At 34.6% G+C, this 26,510-nt stretch overlaps 5 protein-coding genes across 6 annotated transcripts; 1 reads left to right on the top strand and 4 right to left on the bottom strand.

The window, feature by feature from the left end:
• Positions 1–1,550: 1,550 nt before the first annotated feature.
• PHIP1 (phragmoplastin interacting protein 1) lies at positions 1,551–3,657 on the bottom strand. The gene is made up of 4 exons (XM_068634708.2): positions 3,104–3,657; positions 2,840–3,011; positions 2,347–2,393; positions 1,551–2,263 (listed from the first exon to the last, which is right to left on the bottom strand). Exons 1-4 carry the CDS (start codon positions 3,553–3,555, stop codon positions 1,717–1,719), a joined length of 1,218 nt encoding a protein of 405 aa, XP_068490809.2. The 5' UTR covers positions 3,556–3,657; the 3' UTR covers positions 1,551–1,716.
• A 1,036-nt stretch (positions 3,658–4,693) lies between these two features.
• On the bottom strand, positions 4,694–6,754 carry LOC137829809 (F-box protein At2g39490). The gene is made up of 3 exons (XM_068636737.1): positions 5,620–6,754; positions 5,174–5,329; positions 4,694–5,085 (listed from the first exon to the last, which is right to left on the bottom strand). The coding sequence occupies exons 1-3, from the start codon at positions 6,397–6,399 to the stop codon at positions 4,831–4,833; spliced, it is 1,191 nt and encodes a 396-aa protein (XP_068492838.1). The 5' UTR covers positions 6,400–6,754; the 3' UTR covers positions 4,694–4,830.
• Positions 6,755–7,995: 1,241 nt separating this feature from the next.
• Positions 7,996–9,921, bottom strand: LOC137829810 (aquaporin TIP1-3). Its single transcript, XM_068636739.2, has 3 exons — positions 9,564–9,921; positions 8,952–9,202; positions 7,996–8,549 (listed from the first exon to the last, which is right to left on the bottom strand). The coding sequence occupies exons 1-3, from the start codon at positions 9,694–9,696 to the stop codon at positions 8,175–8,177; spliced, it is 759 nt and encodes a 252-aa protein (XP_068492840.1). The 5' UTR covers positions 9,697–9,921; the 3' UTR covers positions 7,996–8,174.
• A 2,059-nt stretch (positions 9,922–11,980) lies between these two features.
• Positions 11,981–14,287, top strand: PNSL1 (PsbP-like protein 2). The gene is made up of 8 exons (XM_068636740.1): positions 11,981–12,175; positions 12,267–12,366; positions 12,725–12,808; positions 12,953–13,026; positions 13,137–13,259; positions 13,342–13,413; positions 13,501–13,597; positions 14,046–14,287. The coding sequence occupies exons 1-8, from the start codon at positions 12,122–12,124 to the stop codon at positions 14,147–14,149; spliced, it is 708 nt and encodes a 235-aa protein (XP_068492841.1). The 5' UTR covers positions 11,981–12,121; the 3' UTR covers positions 14,150–14,287.
• An 838-nt stretch (positions 14,288–15,125) lies between these two features.
• LOC137829808 (ABC transporter B family member 20) lies at positions 15,126–25,254 on the bottom strand. Of its 2 annotated transcripts, XM_068636736.2 has the most exons (12): positions 24,510–25,166; positions 22,512–22,566; positions 22,257–22,432; positions 21,937–22,137; positions 20,543–20,802; positions 20,153–20,463; positions 19,831–20,051; positions 19,381–19,721; positions 18,350–19,137; positions 18,021–18,262; positions 15,804–17,049; positions 15,126–15,697 (listed from the first exon to the last, which is right to left on the bottom strand). In XM_068636736.2, exons 1-11 carry the CDS (start codon positions 24,882–24,884, stop codon positions 15,820–15,822), a joined length of 4,200 nt encoding a protein of 1,399 aa, XP_068492837.1. In that variant the 5' UTR covers positions 24,885–25,166; the 3' UTR covers positions 15,126–15,697; positions 15,804–15,819. The 2 variants fall into 2 exon arrangements, with proteins under 2 accessions (XP_068492837.1, XP_068492836.1); XM_068636735.2 differs by having other exon boundaries at positions 15,126–17,049; positions 24,510–25,254.
• Positions 25,255–26,510: the final 1,256 nt, after the last annotated feature.

Genomic DNA, 26,510 nt, shown 5'->3' with positions numbered 1-26,510 from the left:
TCGTATCAGTGTTTCTGCTACATTTATCTCACTAATTCGTATGTGTGAGGTGGTGATGATGGCATCACAAGAAAGTATGTACTGAGACAATCTCTTTTATTAGATTAATCAACTATCTAATCAGTTTTCTCAATCTTGTAGTCATTAATTCCTGAAATGCTTGGAGCAGATTCCTTACAAAGAAGCAAGGAGAATTTAGGGAACAAATCTTTGTTAGCTATCCAAACTTGACTAATCAAATTTTCTTTGTATGATTATAATTTTCTTACTTCATGATAGTCAGATTCTAATTTATTTTTAACCAATACACTCAAAAAAATGTTACATATACTAAAGTATACATTTTTTTTTACTTACTTTTAAACTTAATTGAAAACATTTTAAGATATAATATAATATTAAAAAATTCATCAGTGAAAAAGTAAATTTAAATACAAAAGTTCAAAACACCTCAAACTTATATTTTTAATATTAAAAGGAAATTTATATTAAAAAATTACATACATTGTTACTTTAACATATACTTTTACTGAACATTTATGATGTAATGAACTAACTGCTGATAACTTTCTGCTACCAGCCAATGCTAGCTCTCTAACTAGTTTTGCCTATTACAGAATAAATATCTCTATCTTTTTTTATCTATTTTCTTCCTCTTCATTCTTTGCCACTTAATTCCATTTCTTTCTATTTTCATTCTCATTAAACAGTGTTAGATCCAACCCGCAGAGAATGGGGACATTGATCTCTTCTGCCCAAATGAGAATCCTTTTATGGTTTCAACCTTGTATTGTATTAGACTTCAATATGTGTGAAATGAATCATAGAACCTTTCAAATGTAGAAAGTGCAATTTGGATATTTCTGCTTTCAATCATTGCTACGTTCTGCAAACATTAAGGCAGCTGATGATGCAGGGCAGCAACATAAAATAGGTATCTCTAGCAGATTTCAGCATAATATTCCAATTACAGTTTTATCTGAATTAAGTTTTCTCAAACATATACCAAGTTGCAATAGGCAAGTTGACCATGCAGAAAAGAAGGAAACAATTCTTATAATTGCAATACCCTTTGGTGTAAAACTAATTTTAGTTACAAATCGTGTCATGAACTGAATTCTAATGGAAGCTACAAATTATATTTATTACAAAAAAATATCAATCATGTTTTCCATTCTAACTTCCACTCTGTCGATTTTCTCTCTCTGAATGAATGGCTTATCACCTCCACGTTCTGTGCTTCAGTTCTGATCGGTTTATAAAATTTTCATCTTCCTTACAAGTACAACTCTCAGAAATAATGAGCAAAAGCTAGTCAAGGATAAGATTTACACACAAATGGAGACAAATCTAAGTATGAGGAATACAACCAGGATAAAGAAAGCTTGAATTTGCTATTGATTCGCATCAAATTGTCTATCTATCGGTGAACAGTTTTTTGAACTGTTTGTAACTTTTTTATCTTCTCCTACTTTCCTTTGCTTACAACAATAAACACAGAATTTTCATTTCAAGATGGGAAAATAATGATAAAAATTGAAAAGGGGAAGTAGGAAACTGAAAAAACCAGATCAACTATGAATGCAGCACTATTGTGTTCTATAAATTACAATCAAACCAGATCAACTATGAATGCAGCACTATTGTATTCTATAAACTACAATCAAACTGTCTACGAGAAGAAACTATAACAGTGACCCTTTTTTAGTTTAGAGTTTATGTTGTAGTTGCAGCACCTGTTTGTTTCTTAGGGCAATCCGAAAAACCATGACCTTTCTCACCACATTCATAGCACGTCCTCCTCTTCATCTTGCCACTTACTGTGGAACTTGATTTATCACCATCAGCTCCATTCATCTTGCCACTTCCTAAGGAAGTTGATTTATCACCATTATCAGCTCCATCAACTGGGGAGCTTTTATGAGTTCCTGGTTTTTTCTTCAGAGGAACTGCACAACTTATCCTGACAGGTCTCTCAGACAAATCAATTTGGTCCAATGTAAGTGCTCTTTTCAGTGACTGACTATCACTGAAATCCACATGAGCATACCCTCGAAACTGTCCCGTCTCCTTATCCATACCAAATCGTATGGACGTTATCTCACAATTACTGAAGAATTTCCTCAGTTCTTCCTCTGTTATATCCCATTTCAAATTCCCAACATATAATCTATTGTACCCCTCCAAAATTTCTGGAGCAAAATCCGGTGCTTTGTTGGCTCGCTTTGTTTTATATGGTTGGATTTTAAGAAAGAGTCCTCCCCTGTTACAATTAGTGTTTCATGAGAAATGCTTAAAAAACAGTAAATCATGTAAGCAAGAAAGAAAACTGCCAGTGTTACTAACATGTCAGCTCCATCAAGAGCCAATGCCCGTTTAGCTGCTGCTTCGGTCTGCAGGAACAATGCCACAAAAATGCGAGTAAGTTATAGTGAAGTATAAACTTAAGAAACAACAAATCTAGTGATGGAAGAAAAATCATGCTAGTATAGTGTGAAGAAGACAAATGTCAAGGGATCTTTTGCAATCTATGTAGCACAAACACCAATACTAGAGACACTGATCTATATATTATATAACTATGAATTATATAAATTGACAATAAAGATCTATTTGCACAAGTATTTTGTGTGATATTTCTCATGGTGATTCAAAATGATTTGTTCTTTAATTTTATAATCATAGATACGGACACACCATTTAGTAGGCTGTCGGAGCCTCGTAGGTTGCAATCAATCCCACCATATAAGGAATTGAAGAATACCAAAACTAATAATGGCAGTGTGAAAGTAAAATTAAGAAAAATGAAGAAAAGAATGGTGCATTATTCGTCACTCACCTTAAAACTAATAATGGCAATTCCTCTAAACTTGCCAGTTTCAGGAAAATACATGCAATCAACTTCAGTTATGGTGCCACAGCTTTCAAAATAACTTCGAATATCATCCTCGGTTGAATAATAAGGAATTCCTCCAACATAAACCTTTGTAGGGACATCAACATTGTCTTGACTGAATACACATCACACAACACAAACATTAAAAAACAAAAATCTCACTCACATGAAACAGTGCTATTCATAATGCAATAATTTTATAATAACCTGGTAGTTGTATTGGTCTTGGTTAACTCTGTAGCCTCTGGCGTTTCCCCTGCACCATTAGAACCATTCTCTTCCGCGGTTTTGGGTTTTTTCTTCTTGTTCTTCTTCAGCTTCTTCTTCTTCTTCTTCTTCGTGCTGTTGTTCTGTGGTGTGGTATCGGGAGCCCCATTTGCCACGTCATCGTCCTCTACCTTCCTCTTTCTCTTCTTGCTTTTCTTATTGGCGGAACCCTTTGGTTCAGTTTCAGTTTCCTTGTTGGGTTCCTTTGGAGGGTGTTCGGAAGATCGAAGCTTTCGGAGTTTGTCTCGCTTGGACAATCTGGGTGTGTGGGTGGCAGCGTCCAAAAGGGTTTTGAGAGAGTTGGAAGATGAAGGAACTTGGTGGGTATGATTTTCTTGTTGGAGCAATTTAGCTCTGAGCTTAAGCTTCAGTTTCCTGTTTGATAGAACCATTTCAACAGCCCCACTTATGGCTGCAACTCCACTCTCAAACCCTCAATACAGAATCACAAACAAAAGGGTTTTGTGGAAGACGCGGCAAACGACGCCGTAAACTCGGATGGTATATTGAACCAGGTTTTTGTTCTTTTGGGCTTCGAAAGCCCAGGAGTTACTTGTCTGGGCCTTTACTAATCATGGGTATTTCTTCCCGCACCCCTACATTTCTCTTCCTGCACCCTTACATTTTTTGAAATACCAAGAATAATTTTGGGTGATTTCGAAATAGGATTCTGTAAGCAAAAAAGTGTTTCCAGAATAGGAAATATGGAAGATAAAAAACCATTTCAAAATATTCTTTTCAGAACACATTTTTTTAATTTTCAGAATGTTAAATCCAGAAATCATAAATTGTGTTCCAGAAAGTATATTTCAAAAATATTTCAGAAAAAATAATTTGAAAGTCATTTTTAAAATGAATAAAATGGTTTTTTCTGAAAATAATGGGTGCTGAAAACCATTTGTTGGGGTGCAGAGAGAAACACCCTCATACAATAGGCTATTACATCCTGCACTCCTTTATATTCATGCATTCCATGTATTTTGGATCTAGAAAATGAATGTGAAAATTTATTAATATATTTTTTAATTTAAAAATATATTAATAATTTTTTAAATTTAAAAATATATTAATAAATTTTTAAATTTAAAAATATATTTATGAATGTATTAATATATTTTGAAACAGAATAATATATTTTCGATTTTACATTTCAAAATACATTTAAATTATTATTCAAAATAGAGTTGCTTTATCAATCTGTATCAGAGATATTTTTAACATTTCACCATCTACATAGAGTACAGTTTCACACCACGTGGGTGCAGAATACTATGGGCCATAGAATATAGCTATTAAATGTTATGATATAACAATAAATATTAATTAATTAAAATATATGTAATTATAATATGCAATTGTTTGGTTTAATCTTCCTAGTAAAATCTGACAAAACAACATTTCCACACTCAAAAGTATGCTGTTTGTTGAGGTTTTAATTTAATCAGCTTTTAATTATTTTTATTGATTTAACTATTTAATTTTTTTTATTTTGAATGCTCAGTTAGTTATTAGTTAATTATTACCACAAGATAGAAGAATGACAATTTTATTATATATAGAGACAAAGCAAGAAAGAACAAAAGAAATATATACATATATATATATATATTATGTATGTATATATATGTATATTATGTATGTATTTATCATCATCTATTTTCTTCAAGCTAAGCCAACCTTTGGAACTGACTTTTCATATGATTTTCCATAGTTAAAGTATCAAAGCAACTTCCATCTGATGTCTCTATCTTTGGAGGGTCTTCTCTGATTAGCTCAATTAATGTTTTTGCCACTGAAATTTCATCATCACTATTTGTAAATCCCATGAACTTTATCCCTCTTAGATGCTCCAATTTTGTACATTTAGTTCCTCTTATTAAACTTGATCTGGTCTCTGGAGTTGAATAACTTGTAGAATCATTCTACATTCAAACAGTGATAAAGAAAAAGAGTCACCAATTGAAGTTTAGACTATACCAAAACAAGAACATCAATTGATTTCAATGGTACCATCACAAAAAGTTGCTCCAAGGCAGGGCATAATTGCAGAAAACAGACTAAGGAGTTGATGCTGTTTTCAGCCTTATGATTGTGAATCCACCATAGCTCTCTTATCTTATAGAATATGAAGTTCCCACTTGCAGAAATCGATGGCCAAATCAATGTCTGCAAGAAAAAGAAAAACTTTCGGAGTTATAGGTTGTGTATACTCAAGATTTGGTATAATCATGAACTGTTCTATTCATAAATCACTGTAATGAAAGGAAAAATTTCCACTGTTCTGCACTTTATTTGATTTTTTTTATCAACCATGAACAATATATACAAATGAACTAGAGAGGTGATTCAATCCATTTACAAATAAACAAGAACAACCTAATAACATAACACCTTACAAATAATTACACTAAACCAGCAATAGTTGATGGAAAATAGTAGAAAGAACATGTGCATACCTCAAAAGTCCACTCACACAAACTGAGAGTTTCACAGTTTTTTATTGTTAAAAGAGTCTGGTTGAAATCTTGAGCCTTCAAGTCAGAAAAGCTTGGTCCTTGTCTGAAATCAAGCATGGCATACCTGAGATTGAAATGAGATTCTGGCCAAATCCTTGGAAGTGGTCCACTATATCTGAAATTTTTAAGCTTGGAAGTTCTAAGATGGAGAAACTTCAATTGGGGGCAGTCTAATATGGTTAACATGTGAAGCTTTGATTCAGACTCAATGAATAAAGACTGCAATCCAGTGCACTCAACAATTACCAACTTCTCAAGATGCTCCAAACTTGAAACGATTGAGGAAGCCACCAAACTTGTCAAGTGACTCACTGATTTCAAATAGAGTGTTTTGACCAAGAAAGTGTGGTGTGTGATGATATTATCCTTGTTGAGCATGAACTGCAGTTCATACTTCCTCTCAAGGTGTTTGTTCCCAGCAGGGAAGTCAAGAAGAAGCTTGCTGTTGGTTGCAATGGATGCAAAGAGTGCAGAGTCTTTAGCAAAGTGAAATTGAAGCTTGCGTGGATATTTGAGTGGATCAAGCTCTTCAAAACGAGCCAGAAAGGCAGCAACAACACCAGCTACATCTTGTGTGGTTCCATGCCTAACAAGGACTTGGTTCCACAAGTCTCTCCACCTGGTAGATATGAGGCTGGTTTCTAGTGTTGATTCATTTGGCAGAAAAGAAACTATGGACCTTAGAACTTCATCTGGCAGATTGCTAAACAAATCCTCCATGAGTCACTGATGTTTCAACAGTTGATGAGAATGGAAAGGGTAGGTGGCTATGAGGTTAGAAAACTCAGAACTGATGTTTTGTCACTGCTATGAAATGTGGATATTTATGCATAGTTCTATCTTCCAGTCTAATGCATATCTATCTGTTGGTCTTGTCTTGGTGTTTATTTTGGGTTGAATTCAGTTCTAAGGGTCAACCTATGCGTTTAATGTTATGTGCTATTTCAGTGTCTTAATTGATAAGACTGAATTGGATTTGAGCAAGATAAATAGTGTGGATGTGCTTATTCCACAACCTCAGATAAAGCTTATTTTCTTTTTCTGTCAATGGTTTTCAAGAAGGTAAAAATTACACAACTAAAAAATTCTGAGCTTCTCTGTGGCATTTGAAACCAAATTAATAATGACAGATATGGTCAAACAAGACAAGTCTGGTGAATTTAGGAGCCTCTCTGCTTTCTAGAATCTACAACATCATATGACAAACACAAATTGCTCATTCTTATCAAACAATTCAACAACATATATATATTTTTATTCTTTTCAACCTTTTCTTTTTTAGTCACTCATAATAAACATATTATATTCTGTTGTTCTTGTAAAGGGGCTCATTCTTATCAAACAATTCAACAACATATATATCTTTATTCTTTTTAAAAGAAAAATAGTCACTTATAATAAATATATTATATTTTGTTTTTTACATGGCACTACAAGAAAATCATGAAATAGAAACCAATTTTTAGAGACCAAAATAATTAGTTGCAATAGTAACTAAATTAAAAACCATTTTTGAAACTAAACAAAAGTTTGGTTTCTAATTTAGTTTCTATTATTGTTAAATAGTTTCTAAATTGGTATCTAATTAGCAACCAAGGTTTTAACTACCAATTATTTAGTTTCTAAAATTGGTAGCAAAAATTTTGATTGCTAATTAGATACCAATTTAGAAACTATTTAACAATAATAGAAACTAATTTAGAAACTATTTTTTTTTTAGTTTCTAAAATGGTTTCTAATTTAGTTACTATTGTAACTAATTATTTTAGTCTCTAAAAATGGGTTTCTATTTCATGATTTTCTTGTAGTGGGGGTTGAGACATTAACATTTCTTATTGACTTGGTAATTTCTTTTGTTTGTGACCATGTTTTCTTCCTTGATCTTTCACTTCTCGTGATCGGATTTCGACTATTAATCGGAAAGTACACTTAAAAAAAAAGTTTTTCAATGTTTAAGGAAAATACTCGGTATACCAATACGATAAATATTGTAATAATAACCTACTTTATTTTATTTCATATTTATATTTTTAGGATATTAGTCTTTGGATACTGTTCTTTATAAAACATTTTCATGAGTAAAATGTTCTCGTACAAGAATTTAAGGTTATCCTGTCATATGGCAAGAGACACGCAGTGTAAGGTGAATCATAATTATTTTTGTTAATTGATTAATGTGTTCCAAATTATTTAATCATCATTTTGAGAAGGCTAAACATACTTTAATCGTCAATTTGAAAGAGATTAAGAATAGTTACAAGACGTGCATGAGAAGTAATTGCAGATTCAAAGGAATGCAAGTAATTTTCCATCGTTTTTAATTTGGTTAAAATTTTGTGAAGAAACTACTTGGCCCTTTTGTCAGAGGAATGTCCTTTTCATCCACACAAGAATTTGAAGTGTATAACTACAAGATTGAATTTGAGTCTTGTGATTTCGTTTTCTACAAACATTCTAAGCAAAATTATTTCTTCAAATAGAAGTAAAAGAAAAATCTAGAAATCACTACTTGCAAGGGGTTCATGACCATCATCACCAATGAAGATGTTATCATAGAGAATGGCAGCAGCAGCTGAACCAATGAATGGGCCAAACCAATAGACCCAGTGATGGGTCCATGACCAGCTAACCAGGGCTGGCCCAAAGGAAACTGCTGGGTTCATTGATGCTCCATCAAAAGCCCCACCAACCAAGATGTTGGCACCCACAACAAGCCCAATTGCTAATGGGGCCACAACACCCACATTCCCCCTCTTTGGATCCACTGCTGTGGCATAAACTGTGTACACCAGACCAAAAGTCATCACAATCTCAAAAACTAGTGCATTCCACACTGACACCCCAGATGACAGAGAAAAACCTGTTGTTTCCTGCACAACACAATCAATACTATTATTAAAAAGTTTTAAGTTTAGCTCAATCTCATAAAACTGATTTATAAGATAAGGTTTGAATCCATTTATATATTATGAAATGTTTTAATCTCTAGTTAATGTGAGATTTTCAACAAATTCTTTCATACTGAGATTACCAACTCGTGCGTGAGACTATATATTATGAATGATTATAGCTCATGGTATGATAAGTTCAACAAATAATCGGTAGGATAAGTTCGAAATGGTTCTAATACCATATTAAGAAATGAAATTTAAGTCTAACTCAACCTCATAAAACTGATTTGGGTGAGATTTGCATCCACTTATCTATTTGGATCATGGAAAGTGTCACCAATTTGTTGGATTAAAGTGAAAATGAAATAGGATTGGATTTACCATTCCACCAGTAGTGTAGTTGAGAAGAAAGCAAGCAACAACTGAACCAAGTAACTGTGCAATCCAATAGAGAATACTTTTCAAGAGGGTTATGTTTCCTCCAATGAAAGCACCAAATGTGACTGCAGGGTTCACATGGCCACCAGAAATGTTTGCCCCCACAGAAACCGCCACAAATAGCCCAAATGCATGAGACAATGATGCAAGTACAAGACCATCAGGAGTTGCAGGTCCATTCCCTGTAAGTTTACCTGCCACAACAACTTCTCACCAAACATGCCATACAATCCTAAAATCCTCACAATCCATCAAACACAAAACATGTCAATTATAAAGTTTTTTCTATCACCAACAATACATACATATCAAACCCATATAAAAAAACTAAAATAACCATACACTAGAACACTTTCCAAACAACCACTTAACCCTGCAAAAAAAACCACAACGTTCCAGACAACTATAAAGTTTAACAGACAAAATTGTTGTCAGGTAACATGATTATTATAAAAGTAAAAAATATGCTGCACATAACATATTATCCATGTATAACAGCAACAATGATAGATTCAAAAAAGAGGATAAAACAAAACACATAGTTAAGGTACTCACTGTAGGCCATGCCAGAGCCTTGCCCTGCAAAAACAAAAATGAGCATTGAGAAGAACTCAGCAACTGCTGCTTTGATGGCAGCAGGATTGCTGGCCTCTCTGGGGGACCCAATTGCAATTCTGTACACTGCCATTAGCTAAGGAATTGTGTTGTGTTGTGTTGTGAGTGTGTGCTTCTTTCTTATTAGTTTGGTTAAGAGTGTGCATGAAATTGTGTTGTGTGAGCTTTGTTTGCTCTTCAAATAACAAAACCAAAGGCTAAGGAAACGGTCCAATTGTACCCGGTAATACTGTGCAGAATCACGTTATGCAACGGAAGAAGAGGGTCTTGCTGCATGGAATCACTTTTTTCTGACTTCATACCAATAACTGGTTCCACTTTTGACACATTTGTGGCTGTGATTTCATGCACATGTAACTGCATGCATGCATGAGATAGCCACTCATCTTCTTGGTACGTGTTATTCCCTAAGGTTTAATTAATTCATCAAAATTAATCTTTGTGCATGCATGAATAATTGATCTCTCAGTGACTGTGTTGTTCTAATTTACCATGAAACTTGAGAATTAATCTTATATGATAAACAACACATATAATAAAGTTTTACATCGACCATAATCATTCACGTAATCTTAAAACTAATGATGGTCAAATGTCACTGCATAATACTTTTTCTCCTGAGAAAAATAAGTTATGTGTAAAATAATTTTAAATCGTTGTCCGATTATAAATAATGATAAATTGGTTGACTTTATTACGAACCATAATTTCAAATTAGTTGATAATATAAAAGTGTTTACGTATCAACAGTTACTGGTTTAAACTTTAATGATATTTTTAAATGTGTGTTCAAATTAATAGGTTGGACTTTCTTCTATGTTTACGTATTAGTTTCATTTTCAATTATAGATATGCTATTTAAATAAAGGACCAACTTGTGTAATTTTTTTCAATTCCAACTAAATTATGATATCTTATCATTATAATTATTCATGTTAAATTTAGAATTTTGAAAAAAATAATCAAATAATGTAACATTTAATAAGAGTTGTGATTATATATACATTCATCTCTCTATATATTTATATGAGTGATTGGGTCCTTCACTCATTTTATCTACTCTTTCTCTTCTTCTATATAAAAAAAAAATACTCTTGACTGTAAAAGGGGTAGTTTTGTCAAAAGCTCTGAAAAATATTGACAGTACGTGCGAGAAAACAAAAGGTGAGGTGCAAATAGAAGCACCCAATTTTTTTGAGAAGCCCTAAACTCATCTTCGTGATCATGAGCATTTCTCAGCAGGCTGCTTCTTCCTGCACCTCCATACCTTCTTCTCGCACCTCCATAGATTTTCGTATTTCCAAAAATACCCCTCTGTAGTATTCTGGATTACATAATCCGAAAGTTATTTTTCAAATTTGTAATTAGTTTTTGGATTATATAATCCGGAAGCCTTTTTTGAGATGCATGATTACTTTCTGGATTACATAATTCAGAAGTCTTTTTTAACTTCCGGATTATATAATCCGGAAGTATTTTTTCAAATACGTTTCCGGATTACATAGTCCGGAAGTTATTCTATGGAGGTGGCACAAGAATGATAAAAATGTATTTTCATGTTGTGTATAGAAGTAGCATAAGAAGATATGGAGGTGCAGGAAGTAACAGTCTTCTCAGCAAGCCCACTCCACCTTAACTCTAAACATATAAAGACATTTTTTCTTGCACCTCCATGTATTTCTTCTACACCCCACAATTATGAAAATTTTCAATTTTTCTTCTGTGATTGTATAATTCTTAAGTCAAAATTTCTTATGAATTACTCAATCTAAAAAGTTTCTATATCACATAATTTGAAATTTTAACTTTTTATTTACATAATATCTACAATCCAAAAGCCACGTGACCTTCTTCATCGAAAAATGGGTGAGTAGGGGTTGAAGTCGCGTCCTAAGTTGAAAGTTGCGACAGCGAGAGAGATATCAAGGTTGTTAGCGAGGAGTTCGATGTTGGTGGTAATTTTCTTCTCGATAATAAATATTGTTGAAAAAGAAGTTAAGATGATGGATTGAGTTATGCAATCCGAAAGCTAATTTTCAGATTATGGAATCCAAAAAGATTTGTCTTAGAAAGAATGACTTTGATATTGTATAATTTGGAAACCAAAGCTAACTTTCGGATTCCAGAATCTAAAAAATTTGTTTTAGAAAGAATGAGTTTGATATTGTCTAATTTGAAAACCAAAAATTAATTTTAGATTGCATAATTAGAAACACTTTTAACCTTCGGATAGAACAATTTGGAAATGACAAAAATGAGAATTTCATATTTATGAAGATCCAGAAAAAAAAAAAATGTATGGGGGTGCATAAAAAATGCCCAATAAATAATTGTCCCATTGTGGCATAAGTGGAATTATCCAATGAGATGTTGAATGAAAAAGAGAAAAATGTTTGGTTGTGATATATGGTCACAGGCTTCTAGCCACATCAAAAGGCTTAAATTCTATGGTACAGCATACACTATCTCAGAAGTGAAGCTCTAAACCACTTTCAACTATGATACTTTCTTCCTCCTCTTTCACTTGGATTTCACCCTCTTTCTCCCCTAAGGTCTGTCACACAAATTCTTTCTATTTCACTAACACAATGTTCTTCTCTGTACTCAACTCCTGTTCATGCACCCTGCTTTCCACTGTTTCAGCTAAACTTGCCACAATCAAACCATTTGCCTTGCAACACTGCAACTTCATCTCCAAACAACACTGCCTTTTGTGCATTGGAGACAACCTCCACTGGAGAAAGTAAGCACCTAAACTCACTTTCCTAGTGCAAAAGTGCTTCAGATTATGTCAATTTCAACCACACCAAAATCAATGATAATCAACACTCTGGGACCTCAAATCAATTTCACTTTACAAGGAATAATTCAATGTCCTTGCAAGTCAAAAACCATAAATCTATCTTCAATTCTTCATTAAATCTTGCTCTGAAATGAATTTACTGTGGCTGAGACAGTAATATAAGTAGAACTGAAACAGCTTGCATTCAGAAAATTGAACTATTTCCTAGTTTTTTTTGTTTTTGGTGAAAAATCAGAACATTATCTTCTGTAGTACTGGATTTTGAAATGACTTGTTGAATGTCTTTTATGATTTTCAGGCCACTTCCAGAGAAGACCACTATTGTTGGGAATTGGAGCTTTAACTGCAAATTTACAACTGACAAATTTGGCATTTGCTAGAGGTATTCATACTTGCTGATGTGATAATAATTTGTGTTATTAAGTTTCACTTCACCAAAAGGATCTTTGTTCATATGCTAAACTGAGAGAGTAGTCATAGCATGGTCTTCTGAAATTTTGGAGTTTCATTACCCTTTCTTCCGTAGAAAAACCAGACAGATACCAAGCTTTTGTGGACTATGAAGATGGGTATTCTTATGTATATCCCAGAGATTGGAAGGTGAGAAATAAGAACCATGTTAATCTTATCACAAACTCTATTCACAACCATACAAAATCATTATATATAAACTAATTTTCTACAAGTTTGAATGTATCTCGTCTCCCTAGGAATTTGACTTCTTGGCTCATGATTCTGCATTCAAAGACAAACTCCTACAGTTACAGAATGTAAGGGTGAGATTTATACCAACAGAGAAGAAAGACATAAGAGATTTGGGTCCTATGGAAGAGGTGATGCTGCAAAAGTGTGTTCTGATGTTATTTTCTGAACTCTGTAGTGTGCTTTACACTTACCAGTTTGTATCTTAACCAGGTCATATACTTTTTGGTGAAGCATAGATATGCTGCACCAAACCAAATACCAACAATAAATGGCATGGAGGAGGTTTCTTCTTTACTTTTTCACAATGTTTTTTTTGTATGAAGTATGTGTCTTAGTGAAGTAACAAGTATTTTTGACTTGTGAATGCAGAAAACCATAGATGGAAAACATTACTATACCTTTGAATACATACTTACATCACCAAACTACTCCAGTGCCTCCATTGCAACAATTGCTATAGGAAATGGTAAGTAACCAACTATCTCAATTTGTGACTAGACTCGAACACGTGTTTTAAATGGGTGTCCATGTCGGATACGACACTAGTACGATACGTATTAGTGTAGTATCCAATTCAAAAAATATTTATTGAATTTTTAATAATTTTAGTACAGTTCTAACATTATTTTAAAAATAAGAAATACATTAATTTTTTAACATCTCAAACTTATTATATAAATTTTCATTATAAAAATAAAAAACAAATCATTTTTAACCAAATATCTTTCTGTTAAAAAATTAAAACATAACTTATGCACATAAATTTTTATTGTCTATTCATATAATTTATAATTATACAATATATATATTTATATTTTTATGTCCTACATTTTTAAGATTATCTCCGTATTTGTATCGTATCAGTGTTCAGTATATATGTTATATAACTAACAAACAACATGGACCTTTTGCAGGAAGGTACTACACTTTAATTGTGGGAGCCAATGAAAGGCGATGGAAAAGAGTAAGAGATGAGCTTAAAGTGGTAGCAGACTCTTTCAGGCTTCTTGACATCTGAAGTGTTTAAATGTGCCTACAGATGAAGTTTGATTTTAAATATATGTATATCAGAGTAAATATAATAATTGTATTCTTTATAGCATTAATTAATACCAATAATGGAGCAGGACACGTGTTACGTGGTGGTGCAAACAAACCCAATTTGTTCCTCCTCTCTTATAATTAGGATTCAGGAGTAAAAAATATATTGTTATCGAATATGGTTTTTAAGATGAAAACTACATCATCGTGATCCCTGCTTTTCAGGAATTCAACTTGACAGATCCAACTATTTTTGTGAAGGTTAAGTTAATAGCCTTTCTTAGGGTTTACACATGATGCATACAAAAACAAGGAGAAAAGACTTATCTTCCTTAAAATTCTGCTACCCTAATAAGTTTAAGGATCTTTTCCTATAAAGATTGAGCCAGCTGAAGAACGAATCATATTTTGAAGGCAAAGGGTGCGCTTCAATCAAGGCTTTTTCTGAACCTTTCTTCTAAATATATTCTTCATCTTTTATGCTTATTTGATGGTTATAATTATGCATTGTTTGTTTGTAATTTTTTTCTTTGGAAGAATTGTTCTCCTTTTTTCCTTCTATACCTATTTTGTGAAACATTTTTGTATCCTCTTTTGTGGTTTGTTTTGTATTTTTTTTTCAAGCCATCGTCAGAATGACATTTTTCTTGTTACCCGGTGATCTCTGTGGAAACATGTTCCAGATGAAAAATCTCTCCAAGTGGATTTGGGGTGACAAATCATAACGTTAAAAAAAAATTGTCAGGGAAACTATTAGACTAATTAGATTGTATAATTATTAGAAGAAATAAAACCAAATCTGACAAATTGTGAACATCACGTTTCTGGGAGAAAAGAACCTTAAAAATGATTATTAAGAATCATGAGTTCCCACGAAATGTAGAACAGAAGATTGGTTCCTTAAAAGCTATGTAAATCCCACATTTCCAATTGTCTGTTTGTAAGTTTATTAGTTCAACACAAAAAATAGCAAATTAATTAAGATAAACAACTATAAGAATGTATGAAACTAGTTGGCAAAAATACACGTGGAAATCTGCATCTATAATCTAAGGACAAAAAAACTCAAGAACTCGTGTAATTCAAACACTAAAAGGAACTGCTTCTAAACTATGGCTATGTATATACAGAGGTTTTACAACACTGGAGACTGTATTCTACAATTTTCACAAATGAAGAAAAAGTACAGAGTGAACAAGTTGATGATCCACGCTTGAGAGAGTGGAAGAGTGAAAAGGAAGTCCAATAGAATACAAGAGTAACTCAGCTGAATTAGTGTTGATTCCGCCGCCTTCCTCTCGTCGGAAAACAAAATCAATATACCGTGGAGACAACACCTTGGGTCAGCCTAAACTGCTTGCCTCCAAAAGAATACGCATACACAGCTTCAATACTCAAATCAACCAAATTCCAGATTTCTATATTCAAATCCTACACTATCCCTGCCACAGCACCCTCTTCCTATGCCTGCTAATGCCTGAGTGCTGATCCAATACTCCCATTCTTGCTACAGGCGAGCCTCCACCTGACATTGGAAAGTTCCATCAGGTGCTGCAATCATCAGTCATTCAACTCAAGTAGTTTATGAAACAATTCTCATGAACCAACCAACATTAGCTGCAACTACTCACGTTGGATACTCCCATTCTAAACAAGTCGGTGCTGACGCAAAGCCTTACCAAAATGAGGTTGCATTAATCGGACATACAGACCATTTTTTGCCACCAATGAATCATGGGTCCCCTCCTCAACTATCCTTCCTCCATTTAGAACTACTATGTTGTCCACGTGCCTCATCATTGCAGCTCTGTGTGCTATTAAAATAGTGGTTTTGTTTCCCATTATTAGGGTGTCTAGAGCCTCTTGCACCACTCGGCTTGACTCAGATTCAATTGAGGAACTAGCTTCGTCCAGCAACAAAATAGGAGCATTTTTAAGAATTACCCTTGCAATTGCAATTCTCTGTTTTTGTCCGGGAGTTAAGTCAACACCTCTCATCCCAACATGAGTGTCATAACCATGAGGCAAGCTACTGATGAAGTGATGCGCATTTGCTATTCTTGCAGCCTCCTTTATTTCAGCTTCACTGGCATTATGCCTGGCATATATGATGTTTTCCCTTATGGTTGTTGAGAAGATAATGGGTTCCTGCTGAACTAGACCAAGGTGGCTCCTCAACCATCTCAAATTATATTGCTTTAGATCCCTCCCATCTAGCAAAACTTGGCCAGAAACTGGATCATAGAATCTCTCGATCAAAGATATTACTGTACTCTTCCCTGATCCTGAAACTCCCACTACAGCAATTGTTTGTCCTCCGTTGACTTTGAGGCTAAAATTGCTTAATACCAACACTTCTGGCCGAGAAGGATAACAAAAATCAACATTTTTCAACTCAATGCTCCCATACACATTGGGTGGCTTCGTTGCTTTGCTATCATCCGGATCAATCTTAGGCACACGATCAATAATTTCAAACACTGATATGAGAGATTTACGTCGCTTAAGTATGTAAGGAGCCAACCCAAAAGGCTCCACAAGGGCAAATGTAGCAAATGAGAAAACCATGTACTCCTTGAGAGCGGTAGGCATCTCCACATATTCCTTATTTACACATATTGCAGTGTACCAAAGTAGAAGAGCATTACATGCAAAGAGCAGAAACTGTGAAAAGCCAAATGCAAAACCAATGGCCACTCCATGAAGAAAGCTTTTCTTAAATATTTTATTTAACTGTAACTGGTAGAGTTCCATCACCTTATTACCAGCACAAAATGCAACAACAGTGTAAATATTCCTAACTGCGTCTTCAAGAACCAAAGATGCCTTTCTGTGCATTTCTTGTATGCCCTTTGAAAATCCAGCAAGCCACAATTTCTGCAAGATTAAGGAGATTGTTTAACACATGCATCATGCTAACCACAAAAGCAAATTAATAAAAACATCATTATGCATAGCCAGCATTATCAACAGTCATTCACAAAAGTTAGCAAAAGCAGGTCCGTTAGCTTTAGTAATTGAATTAAACATAAATTGACATAAATAAGAATTTCCATAAATGAAAATGAAACCCCCATGAAGAGGTATAAGTAGCATTCAATAATGGTACCCTTGATCCTGCAAGGGAATAAAATGTAACAAAACTTTGATTTCCAAAGGAAAAATATTAAATCTGTCTTAAGAATAAAACTAGTAAAGACACTGCCAAATTACACTAATTACAGACCATTGATAACTCTAGCACAAAAAGATACATTTATAATTGAAATTATTGCAATGCCACAGATAACTTCAATATAAAATTTGTTAAAGCAATCACAATTAAATGCTTTACTTTCAGTATTTGATGACATGAATGAAACATTGTTTTTAACTTCACAGTGAAATATACACAGATAAATAATACAAAAGAGAGCGAGATATGCACTGATACACAAAGTGAAACAGTGCCATTTTTCCTAAATCAGCCTTTTCCTTTTATACATTAGCTAGTCTTGCACATACACAGACTCCAAGGCATTTCATGGTTTTTGGATTTGTTTTTGCATTCTCGACATTCATGAGGCAAAGGAGACACATTATATTAATTGGTCATAATCACTAGCAATTATTCAACTAACATCCCTTATAATTCACAGTAATGGGAAAAAAGATAACAGACCAACCCACTTAGTGCGAAAATACATGGCTGTTGTTGATACGAAGATGTGGAAAATATGAATTTCAAAAACAAAGAATTTTGCAAGAGGCTTAATTTTTTTACTGACTGTTGACACAAAAAAGAAATACAAGTTCAATCCAACAACCTGACAAAATTACATGGCAAAATAAGAAAAGCAGTTGCAAACCTGGGCAACGGCAGACACACAAAGAACTGGAAGTGTTGCTAAAGCCACAAGTGCTAATCGCCAGTGCAGCAAAACACCAATGAGAAATGCAACAATAACTGCAGCACTGTCCTGTATAAATATAGAAAGACGGTTACTGAAAGCCGCTCGCACAAATGTAGCATCATTGGCCAAGCGCATCGATAGATTGTCAGCACTATTTTCCTCTACATCAAACCATCCAGTTTCATTGCGAAGCATGGCTGCAATGTTATTAAAACAATTTAAGTATAGGGCAGAAGTCCAAATTGTTTATCTTTTAAAGTAATAAATACTTCAAATCTACACACCTGAGAACATCATTCTCCTAACTCTTTCTGTCATTTTCTCCCCCATTATACCAAAGTAGAAATGCTGTAAAAAGTTGGCAACAACTGTCACAATACCCATGCCAGCAATGATCAAGCACCATTTGTCTATCTCCCTTTGGAAGTGATGTTCTTCATCAATTTTATAGTAATCTGTCACCACCAGACCAATAACATAAGCAAGAAGGGGATTGAAAGAACCAAAGATAGCAGCACCTGTGCTTCCTAACACAGCATAAAGCCACTCTGCAAAACTAAGTTCTGCTAGCCTCCAAATTGAGGGTTGTTTTCGATGCCTCGCATCCTTTGTTTCGGTCATTTTCACTGAAAGATCACCAGAATGACTATCAGGCCTGCTAAAAGTCTGCGAATGGGAGCGTTCATTTTTAGGATCAGATGTTAAAAGAGGTGAAACAGGGGATTCTGGGTCAGAGCCATTTGACTTTTGGCGATGCACACATTGAACATCAATCCTGGGTAACTCTGGTAGTCTCATTTCAAAACTATCCTGCCTTTTTATTGATGGCTCCTTATCTGCTGAATCTAAAGATTGCCCATTTTCCATCATCTTCTCAGACGGTGGGCTCCGAATTTTTGGTGATTCTTGTGAATTAAAGAAGCCATCCGAAGGCCGAAATATGGCAGAAACTCTCTGAAGAGAGGGTGACTTTATCATTTTAGGAGATGAAGGTTCTTTGAAGCTGTGACTTTCTGAAGAATCCTTCTCAATTTGGAAAGTTGCAGTCTCCTTGTAGTTGCGAACAGGCATCCTGGATGATGAACAAAAAAAAGTGATTTTTCACCATGCAAATGATGAAATCTTGCAAATTATAAAAAATACACTGATCTCAAACCATTGTGTAACAATTATTGGTTTATTATTATAGTAAAACATTAACAGACTATGCCGCCTCAACCATCACAATATCTGTATTTTAAAAGTCATGTTATATTCTCCACAAACAAAAAAGTGCACGGCAAAAGTTGAAGCATGATTTGAGGCGGTATCAAACCTCTTAGGAAGTTTTGTGGCCTCTTCACATCGAAGAAGCTCTGCATATAAGCCATCCAGGGTCAGTAACTCATCGTGAGTACCCATTTCAACAAGTTGACCATCCTCCATGACAGCTATATAATCAGCATTCTTTATAAGACTAAGCCTTCGAGCAATTATTATTGTTGAGCGTCCCAACATTAGCAGATCCAGAGCCTCCTGAACAGACCTCTCAGCCTCAAAATCAAGTCCACCAGTAACCTCATCAAGAAGAAGAATGGATGGATTTAAAAGCACAGCTCTTGCAATAGAAAGCTTTATTTTCTGTTCTTCTGTTAAAGCTAGACCGGCCCTGCCAACCTGAAAGACAGAACCCTAGTTTAGGAGGTGAATACCAACAAGGATATAATTGAAATACGATCATCCAAAACAACATAGGTTTCATATGATCATTTCAATCAAGATTCACCTGTGTGTCATAACCTTTATCTAATGAGCTGATAAAGGTATGTGCATGAGCTATTTTAGCAGCCTCTTCAATTTGATCCATGGTGGTATCTCTGCCATAAGCAATGTTGTCTCTTATACTCAAACTGAGTAAAGCAGGTTCCTGGGTAACCAGTCCTATTTGACTCCTTAACCATTCCAGTTTCATATTCTTTATATTTTCACCATCTAAAAGAACTTCCCCTGAACCACAGATGGGTAAATTTATTTAAATATGAAAATATATATAAAATGTTTTAGATGTGATTTAGAACAAATTTTCACTAATGATGGGGAAAAATTACCTAAAGTAGGATCATAGAAACGCTCCATAAGGGGAATAATACTACTTTTTCCAGAGCCATTTCTTCCAACAAGTGCCACAGTCTTTTTAGCAGGAACAGTGAGATAAAACCCACTCAAGATAGGGATTTCAGGGCGAGAAAGATAACTGAAGTAAACATTCCGAAACTCTATATTTCCTTGCACAGAAGCTGGAGCACTGCCATCATGATTAAAGGATGAGGATGACCGGCTAATCATCTCAAATAGTCTATAGGCAGCTATTCGCCCTTGATCAAATGAGTAGAAATTTGTCGCTGCTTGATTCAATCCCCTTAATCAAATTAACAAAAAATTGTAAGCAAAAAGTAAAACAAATTAAGAGAAAAATATAAGTTGGTTATGATGCTCACAAGCCACTTAGAATCACAGCAAACAGAGCTGTTATAATTTCACCACCATGAGCTTTTCCATGTATAACCAGGAGCCTTCCAACCCAGAGTTGTAATGCACAAGAACATATTGCAAGCCCATAAGTAAAACCAAGGCCAAGCCCTTGAACAAGACTTATTAATATACCATATCTAAGAGTAGCTTGAAGTGACGTTGCATATGAATATTTAGACAATGTTTCATTTGTAAATGCATACAAGGTCCTTATATAGGAAACTGCCTGCATCACAAGAAAATATATATTCAGAACTGATTATGCTAAAACGATTCATCCAATAATGAGAACTTTACCAAATTCAAACCATTAAAGTAAAAATACAGATAAATGAACTGATTCTCCAAACTTAAAGATAAATAAAGACCTCAAAAAAAAATTCATTCACAATGAACTAAATGACACTCAGATGGGTATAATCTGTCAATTAAAAATTATTTAAGATCTCATATCGATTAGAGATATGACCAAATTATAGTATTAAGCTGGTGTAATCCGCACCTAGCAAGCCGATTTTGTGAAGTTGAGTTAGGCTTAAACCTACATTGTCTAAGAGAGACAACTATTTCTTAATTATAAACAAGAAATTACTAGCAAAAATCAAGAAGCATTTTACTTCAAGGACCATTTCAAAAATTTGTGACTAGTTTTCAATTCCTAATTGAAGGAATAAAGAATAAGGATGACCTATGCTCAACATGCAGTCAGAAAAACCGAGCTTTCAGCCTTGCATTTTTTAGTTGCAGCAGAATGCTGGCATATTTAAGGGTGTTTGTGTGGCTTTAAATATGTTAAAATATGTTCCTGACTTCTCTTTGGCATTATGCTTGTGTCTGCTTGAAGGAAGTTGCTGATATGAAAAAAAATTGGGTAATCTTACTGCAATAGAATTTTCTTTTATTGCTGATCAAAAAAAGAAAAAAAGAATTTTCTTTTTAGAAGAATATCTTATCAACCCCCCTAGTTGTATTTTTTTTCTCTTTTCTTTCTGACAAGTTCTATTTCAATCAAAACATGGATACTATATGAGTAACAGCAATCTCAAGCAAGTCTCATTTCCATAACATGGTAAAGAAAGACATAAAATTTGATTACATCAAAGACCTCTGCACAGCCCAAATTGAAATACAGTTACAGGATGAATTATGTTACAATGAAAGATACAGAATCCCATACATGATATGAGAAACTTTCAAACGTTAAATTCTTTCTTTCTTTTGGTATTTAGTAAAATATTAAAATTTAAATCAATCGAAATCACATCTGAATTGAATATATATATATATGTGTGTGTGTGTGTGTGTGCATTACAATCAATGGTTCAACGCAGGAATGAATTGAAGTTTAACTATAAATAACCTGTTCAGCAATGCTGGCTGCTTCAGCATATGCATCTTGAATATTCTCGGCAAGCCTGTGGAGGAATATATTTGATATTCCTCCTGCAGCAACAATAAATGGACCTGTAGCTAATGTTATCAACGCAATCTGCCAACAATTGATAAAAGCAATAACAAGACCACTGAAGAATGTTGCCATATTATGAATATAATTCCCAACCTGCATCATCAAAAGTCAATACACACGGTATGAAATATGAGTTGAGATTTTTCTGGAAAGAATAACAAATTTACAAAGGAGTGAATACTGAATATACACACAACAAGAGCACTACGCACCTTTTCACTAAGAGCAGACTGAATGAGCAGCACATCACTTAATACTTGACTCACAATATCTCCATTATTTCCATATGTATCAAAAAAACTCATATCTTGGTTAAGTAATACTTGGACATATTTTGATCTGATCACAGCAGTCTGCCGTTCTCCAGTAAGAATCCAACATGAAACCTCTATTAAACAAGAAAGATTAGTATTGAACTAAACTTAAATTTAACATCTAATAAGAAATATTCTATGAAATTAATTTACCAATCCAACCAGCAGCAAAAACTCCTCCAGCAATATAAACAATGGTTAAAGCAAGCTGCAGAAAATACATAAGTAAATAAGCATATAAGTCCATTTTTCAAATCTTGTTTACAAACTATGTGCCTCAAAAAATAATTAAAATTCCTAGTTATGATGTCATATGGTTCAACTACTAAATTAACCAGTGCAAAAATGAACAGCCATACTCTTCAGATTCTTGGTTGAAACTTGTTTAAAACATAAACCTACTGTTCATTCATGTGGGTTAAACCATGCTAAATGATGTAATTTCTTCTGCATAATTATTGTCAGTGCAACTTCTCACAAAAGTAATTTAATTGTAAAATGTTAAGTTCTAGTGTGTATATTATTTACTTGCATTGCAACAATAATTGTAATATTCCAACTTGGCAATAATAATTGTTAAATTTTGAAACTTTCTATGCAAGGTCTACTTTGCAAATTATCTTGGGTTCAATTTAGGCTTAGCTTGTTGTTTAAAAATTCCTTCCAAGGAGGATAAGTCATAGCCATCCTATTTAAAAAGTGTTAACGTTTTTCTGCTTAATAGAACTACTGTATTTATAGCACCTGAAAAGAGAAATGACTAATCAAATTTATGAATAATGGAAGAAATTGTTCCCTTCTAAGTTGTGTGCCTTTGTATTTGTAGGGTTTTTTCTGTCGGAAAACGCCGGGGTGATTTGGTACTAATGAGCCATGAGCATTTCATACAAGAAAGTCAAGACACCACTTCCAACTCAAAACCATGCGCTTACCTGAAACCCCTTGTCAAGAAGACTTTCAATACAAGGAATCCTAACAATACAAGATTCAACTACTCACGTGTTCGATCCAGTTTGTAGGGTTTTTTCTGTAAGAAAACGTCGGGATGATTTGGCACCAATAAGCCATGAGCATTTCATATAAGAAAGTCAAGACACCACTTCCAACCCAAAACCTTAAGGCAATGAGCATGTGAGTCTTCTTTCTTATATATTGCTCTTCAGGCTCATTCCACTCAATGTGGGACAAACTCACTTGGAATTCTAACAGTATTGTCATGCAATGAAACCCTAGGTGAAATGCATGTTTTATTATCTTCTGCTTATTACCTATTGTTCAACTTAGTCAAGTTTTGCCCTTCGCCCAAGACTTAATTTTCTTGGCAAATAGAAACAAAAATTCATCCTATCCATCCCTTCCTATACCCAAAATTCGCCCTGCCTTCAACATAACCCCAGAAACTTATATCAACAATTTATGTAAACTTGAGATGAGAGGGAAGAAATTTTTTAAATAGTAAGTAGCTCTAGCCTAGGTCTCTCATATCCAACCAGTAAGTGGCATGCTCCTGGAGAATCTCATCAGTCATCAGGTGGACAAACCAGGCTCTAATTCGCCACCCAAATCAACGTCTTCATATTCCCAGTCTCCTCATTTTCTTAACACCTTTACTCATGCTAATGTTCTAGCATCACTCTTTAAATGTTCAACTAATGAAATCGTTGATATCTAACCCCACAAACAAAGTAAATTTATAACTGCAGAAAGATAGGCAAAAATATATTTGAAACACAGGGTTAATTCCGAGGATAAGCGCAACACTTTTGCCAAATTGCCAATGCTGAGTTGGAACCCTAAACAGAGTGTCATCATGCCCCTGATGACTTGGGTGATCCATCCACGAGCTACTCTGACCCGTACAATAAACCCTTATAGAAAGGGAATAAACTAACAAGGGAGAAAGGAGGGAAGGACTAGGCTATGCCATGCTTAGTAGAGTCAGGTCAGCTTTCAATGAAAGTTAATTGCTCAATTACCTCACACAGCACGGCAACCATGGAGATTAAAGCTACAAAAACTAATAGCACAGTACACAAGACTTAATTTCACTGCCTAAGCTAAGCGAAATCAAATTATCAGAAGCTAATTAAAATCCAGAAGCAGCGTACAACAACAACTAGGGTTTCGATAGAAAACGAAACGAAATCGAACCTCCTTGAACCTCCGAAACTGCTCATCCCGCGAACCCAGCTGAGGAACCCAGAGAACCTTGGCGAAGTAGTGCAAGTAAACGACGAGAGCGGTGCCGTGCGCCGCGGCGGCGAGGGAGCCGACGACCATGAGAAACCAGTCGAGGCGATCGGCGCAGGCGAAGAGGCGAGAGAAAGGAACGGCGGCGGGCGGCGGCTCCATCTCCTCGGCCTCCTCCATCTCGTCCTCGACCTCCATCGGCTGCGAGGCGGAGGTCTCGGCGCCGAGGTCGAGGTACGGCGACGGCGACTCCGGCGGCTCCGAAACCTCGGAGACCGGCGTGAGAGGCTGTATGTGCGGCGGGGACCACCCGAACAGCCCCCGAGAAACCATCATATCCGATCACAGCAACACCTCCAACTAACTCGCTGCGACGAAGAATTGGAAAACAGATCGAACAGAATTCAGAGCCCGAGCTCCTCTGTCTCTTCTGTTGAGGAAACGACGTCGTATTGAACGCCGTCGAGGTGGTTGTGAGTTGCGAGGTGGCGGCGGCGTGTGGTTTGACTCGGTCAAAAAAGAGGTACCACACCTTAATTTCTTCCTTTTAAGTTTACGACCCTTCTTCGATTCTTCTTCTTCTTCTTCTTCGCTTTCTGTTTTTTCTTTTTCTTTTTCTTTTTTTTTAAAAAAAATTGAGGTTTTGTTTCGAATAAAATAAATAATAATAATAGAAGAATAATGATAATACGATTACAGCGAGTTTGTGCTGTGAAATTGTGATGGCATGCATGGAAAAAGAAAAAAAGGAGGGTGTTTTGGTAAATTCCCATGCCATGGTGGCGTTGGTAAATGTGTTCACAGCTGGATCATATGCGTTGAAATTACGTTGAGGCCCTTGTGAGAGTCGTTGGAGTGACACGCGTTAAGTGCTGGTATGCTTCTTCTTTTTTTAATAATTGATTTAATATATAAATAAAGTTAAATTTATAAGAAAATTAGTTAAAAAATGAGGAGGCTTTTGTTTCAGGTGAGTGCGTGATTGACGAAAAGTGTCTTTCTCTTATCGACCAAATACTTTATTATTATCTAAAACAAATTAAAATATATTATTTATTAGAAGAATTGAGAAATGAAAATGAAGGAGTTGGTTGGTTGTTTTCGTTATTACTTTTTTACACTTTATGATTATGGGAAAAAGGTTGAAAGGCTTTTATGAAAGTCAATCTTTAAGTTTAGGGTTTTTAGTATATTATTTGTGAATTTCATTAATTTTTTAATTATACTGTGATTTGTGTTGTTTGAAATGGGGAAAATGCAAGGTAAAATAAATTGTATTCAAATAAATAAAATAATAAAATGATTGTTTTGATTAAAAAAAGTAAATAGGATAATTAGGAATGATGTGTTACCTGATGATCTCCTTCTCAACTTTTGAGGTTGTCGTAAACACAGATATTCAGTTGGTTATGGACTATCATCTATGAGTGGAGGTTGATTTGTGCGAGATGGACTATCAAATCCTTGTGAATGCATCGATAGCAGTACGATGATGAAGTTGAACGAAATGTCTATTAAGGTGTTATAATGGAAGTACCAAACATGTTTGACATTGCATAAAACATGTTTTTATGGTATGCAAAACTAGTGAAACTGGTTGGAAATTGTTGGTAGGAAATGTGAGAAAATAGAGTGTGTTGATAATAACCTAACAATGATTTGGATTGAGCAAATGGTTGTTGTTGAGTATAGGAAGAAGAGTCAACATGATAGATGTACGGAGTCTCTAAATATGATTATTGAGACGATTGTGGTGTGTCATACTAGCGAGAAAGGTTGTGTTAGTTTAGTTTTAAATATATAAAGTAAAATAATACAATATGTCGTCATTTGTAAAAAAATTATTATATTATGATAAATATATTTTGTTTTCCTATATATTTTATTTATCATATTTACATGTCATCAAATTTTTTCAACATTTTTCCTTAAACTCTTTCAGCATTTTCTCCTAAATCCTAA

The sequence above is a fragment of the Phaseolus vulgaris genome, chromosome 7 (assembly GCF_051622355.1).
Source record: "Phaseolus vulgaris cultivar YP4 chromosome 7, ASM5162235v1, whole genome shotgun sequence".
Taxonomy (NCBI): Eukaryota; Viridiplantae; Streptophyta; class Magnoliopsida; order Fabales; family Fabaceae; genus Phaseolus; species Phaseolus vulgaris.
This window is presented reverse-complemented; position numbering and strand designations above follow the sequence as displayed.

What these genes read in the sequence shown, in the direction of transcription:
- PHIP1 (XM_068634708.2), bottom strand. Translation starts at nt 3,555, where the DNA reads ATGGTTCTATCAAACAGGAAACTGAAGCTTAAGCTCAGAGCTAAATTG. An exon ending in AAGACCAATACAACTACCAG is followed by an intron (nt 3,012 to 3,103) that starts GTTATTATAAAA and finishes ATGTGTATTCAG; the next exon opens with TCAAGACAATGTTGATGTCC. An exon ending in GCTCTTGATGGAGCTGACAT is followed by an intron (nt 2,264 to 2,346) that starts GTTAGTAACACT and finishes TAATTGTAACAG; the next exon opens with GGGAGGACTCTTTCTTAAAA.
- LOC137829809 (XM_068636737.1), bottom strand. Translation starts at nt 6,399, where the DNA reads ATGGAGGATTTGTTTAGCAATCTGCCAGATGAAGTTCTAAGGTCCATA. An exon ending in TGTGTGAGTGGACTTTTGAG is followed by an intron (nt 5,330 to 5,619) that starts GTATGCACATGT and finishes TTTTTCTTGCAG; the next exon opens with ACATTGATTTGGCCATCGAT. An exon ending in TGGAGCAACTTTTTGTGATG is followed by an intron (nt 5,086 to 5,173) that starts GTACCATTGAAA and finishes GTTTGAATGTAG; the next exon opens with AATGATTCTACAAGTTATTC.
- LOC137829810 (XM_068636739.2), bottom strand. Translation starts at nt 9,696, where the DNA reads ATGGCAGTGTACAGAATTGCAATTGGGTCCCCCAGAGAGGCCAGCAAT. An exon ending in AGGCTCTGGCATGGCCTACA is followed by an intron (nt 9,203 to 9,563) that starts GTGAGTACCTTA and finishes TTGTTGTGGCAG; the next exon opens with GTAAACTTACAGGGAATGGA. An exon ending in ACTACACTACTGGTGGAATG is followed by an intron (nt 8,550 to 8,951) that starts GTAAATCCAATC and finishes TGTGTTGTGCAG; the next exon opens with GAAACAACAGGTTTTTCTCT.
- PNSL1 (XM_068636740.1), top strand. Translation starts at nt 12,122, where the DNA reads ATGATACTTTCTTCCTCCTCTTTCACTTGGATTTCACCCTCTTTCTCC. An exon ending in ATTTGGGTCCTATGGAAGAG is followed by an intron (nt 13,260 to 13,341) that starts GTGATGCTGCAA and finishes TATCTTAACCAG; the next exon opens with GTCATATACTTTTTGGTGAA. An exon ending in AACAATTGCTATAGGAAATG is followed by an intron (nt 13,598 to 14,045) that starts GTAAGTAACCAA and finishes GACCTTTTGCAG; the next exon opens with GAAGGTACTACACTTTAATT.
- LOC137829808 (XM_068636735.2), bottom strand. Translation starts at nt 24,884, where the DNA reads ATGATGGTTTCTCGGGGGCTGTTCGGGTGGTCCCCGCCGCACATACAG. An exon ending in AGTTTCGGAGGTTCAAGGAG is followed by an intron (nt 22,567 to 24,509) that starts GTTCGATTTCGT and finishes TATTTTCTGCAG; the next exon opens with CTTGCTTTAACCATTGTTTA. An exon ending in TAGGAGAATGATGTTCTCAG is followed by an intron (nt 18,263 to 18,349) that starts GTGTGTAGATTT and finishes ATAACATTGCAG; the next exon opens with CCATGCTTCGCAATGAAACT.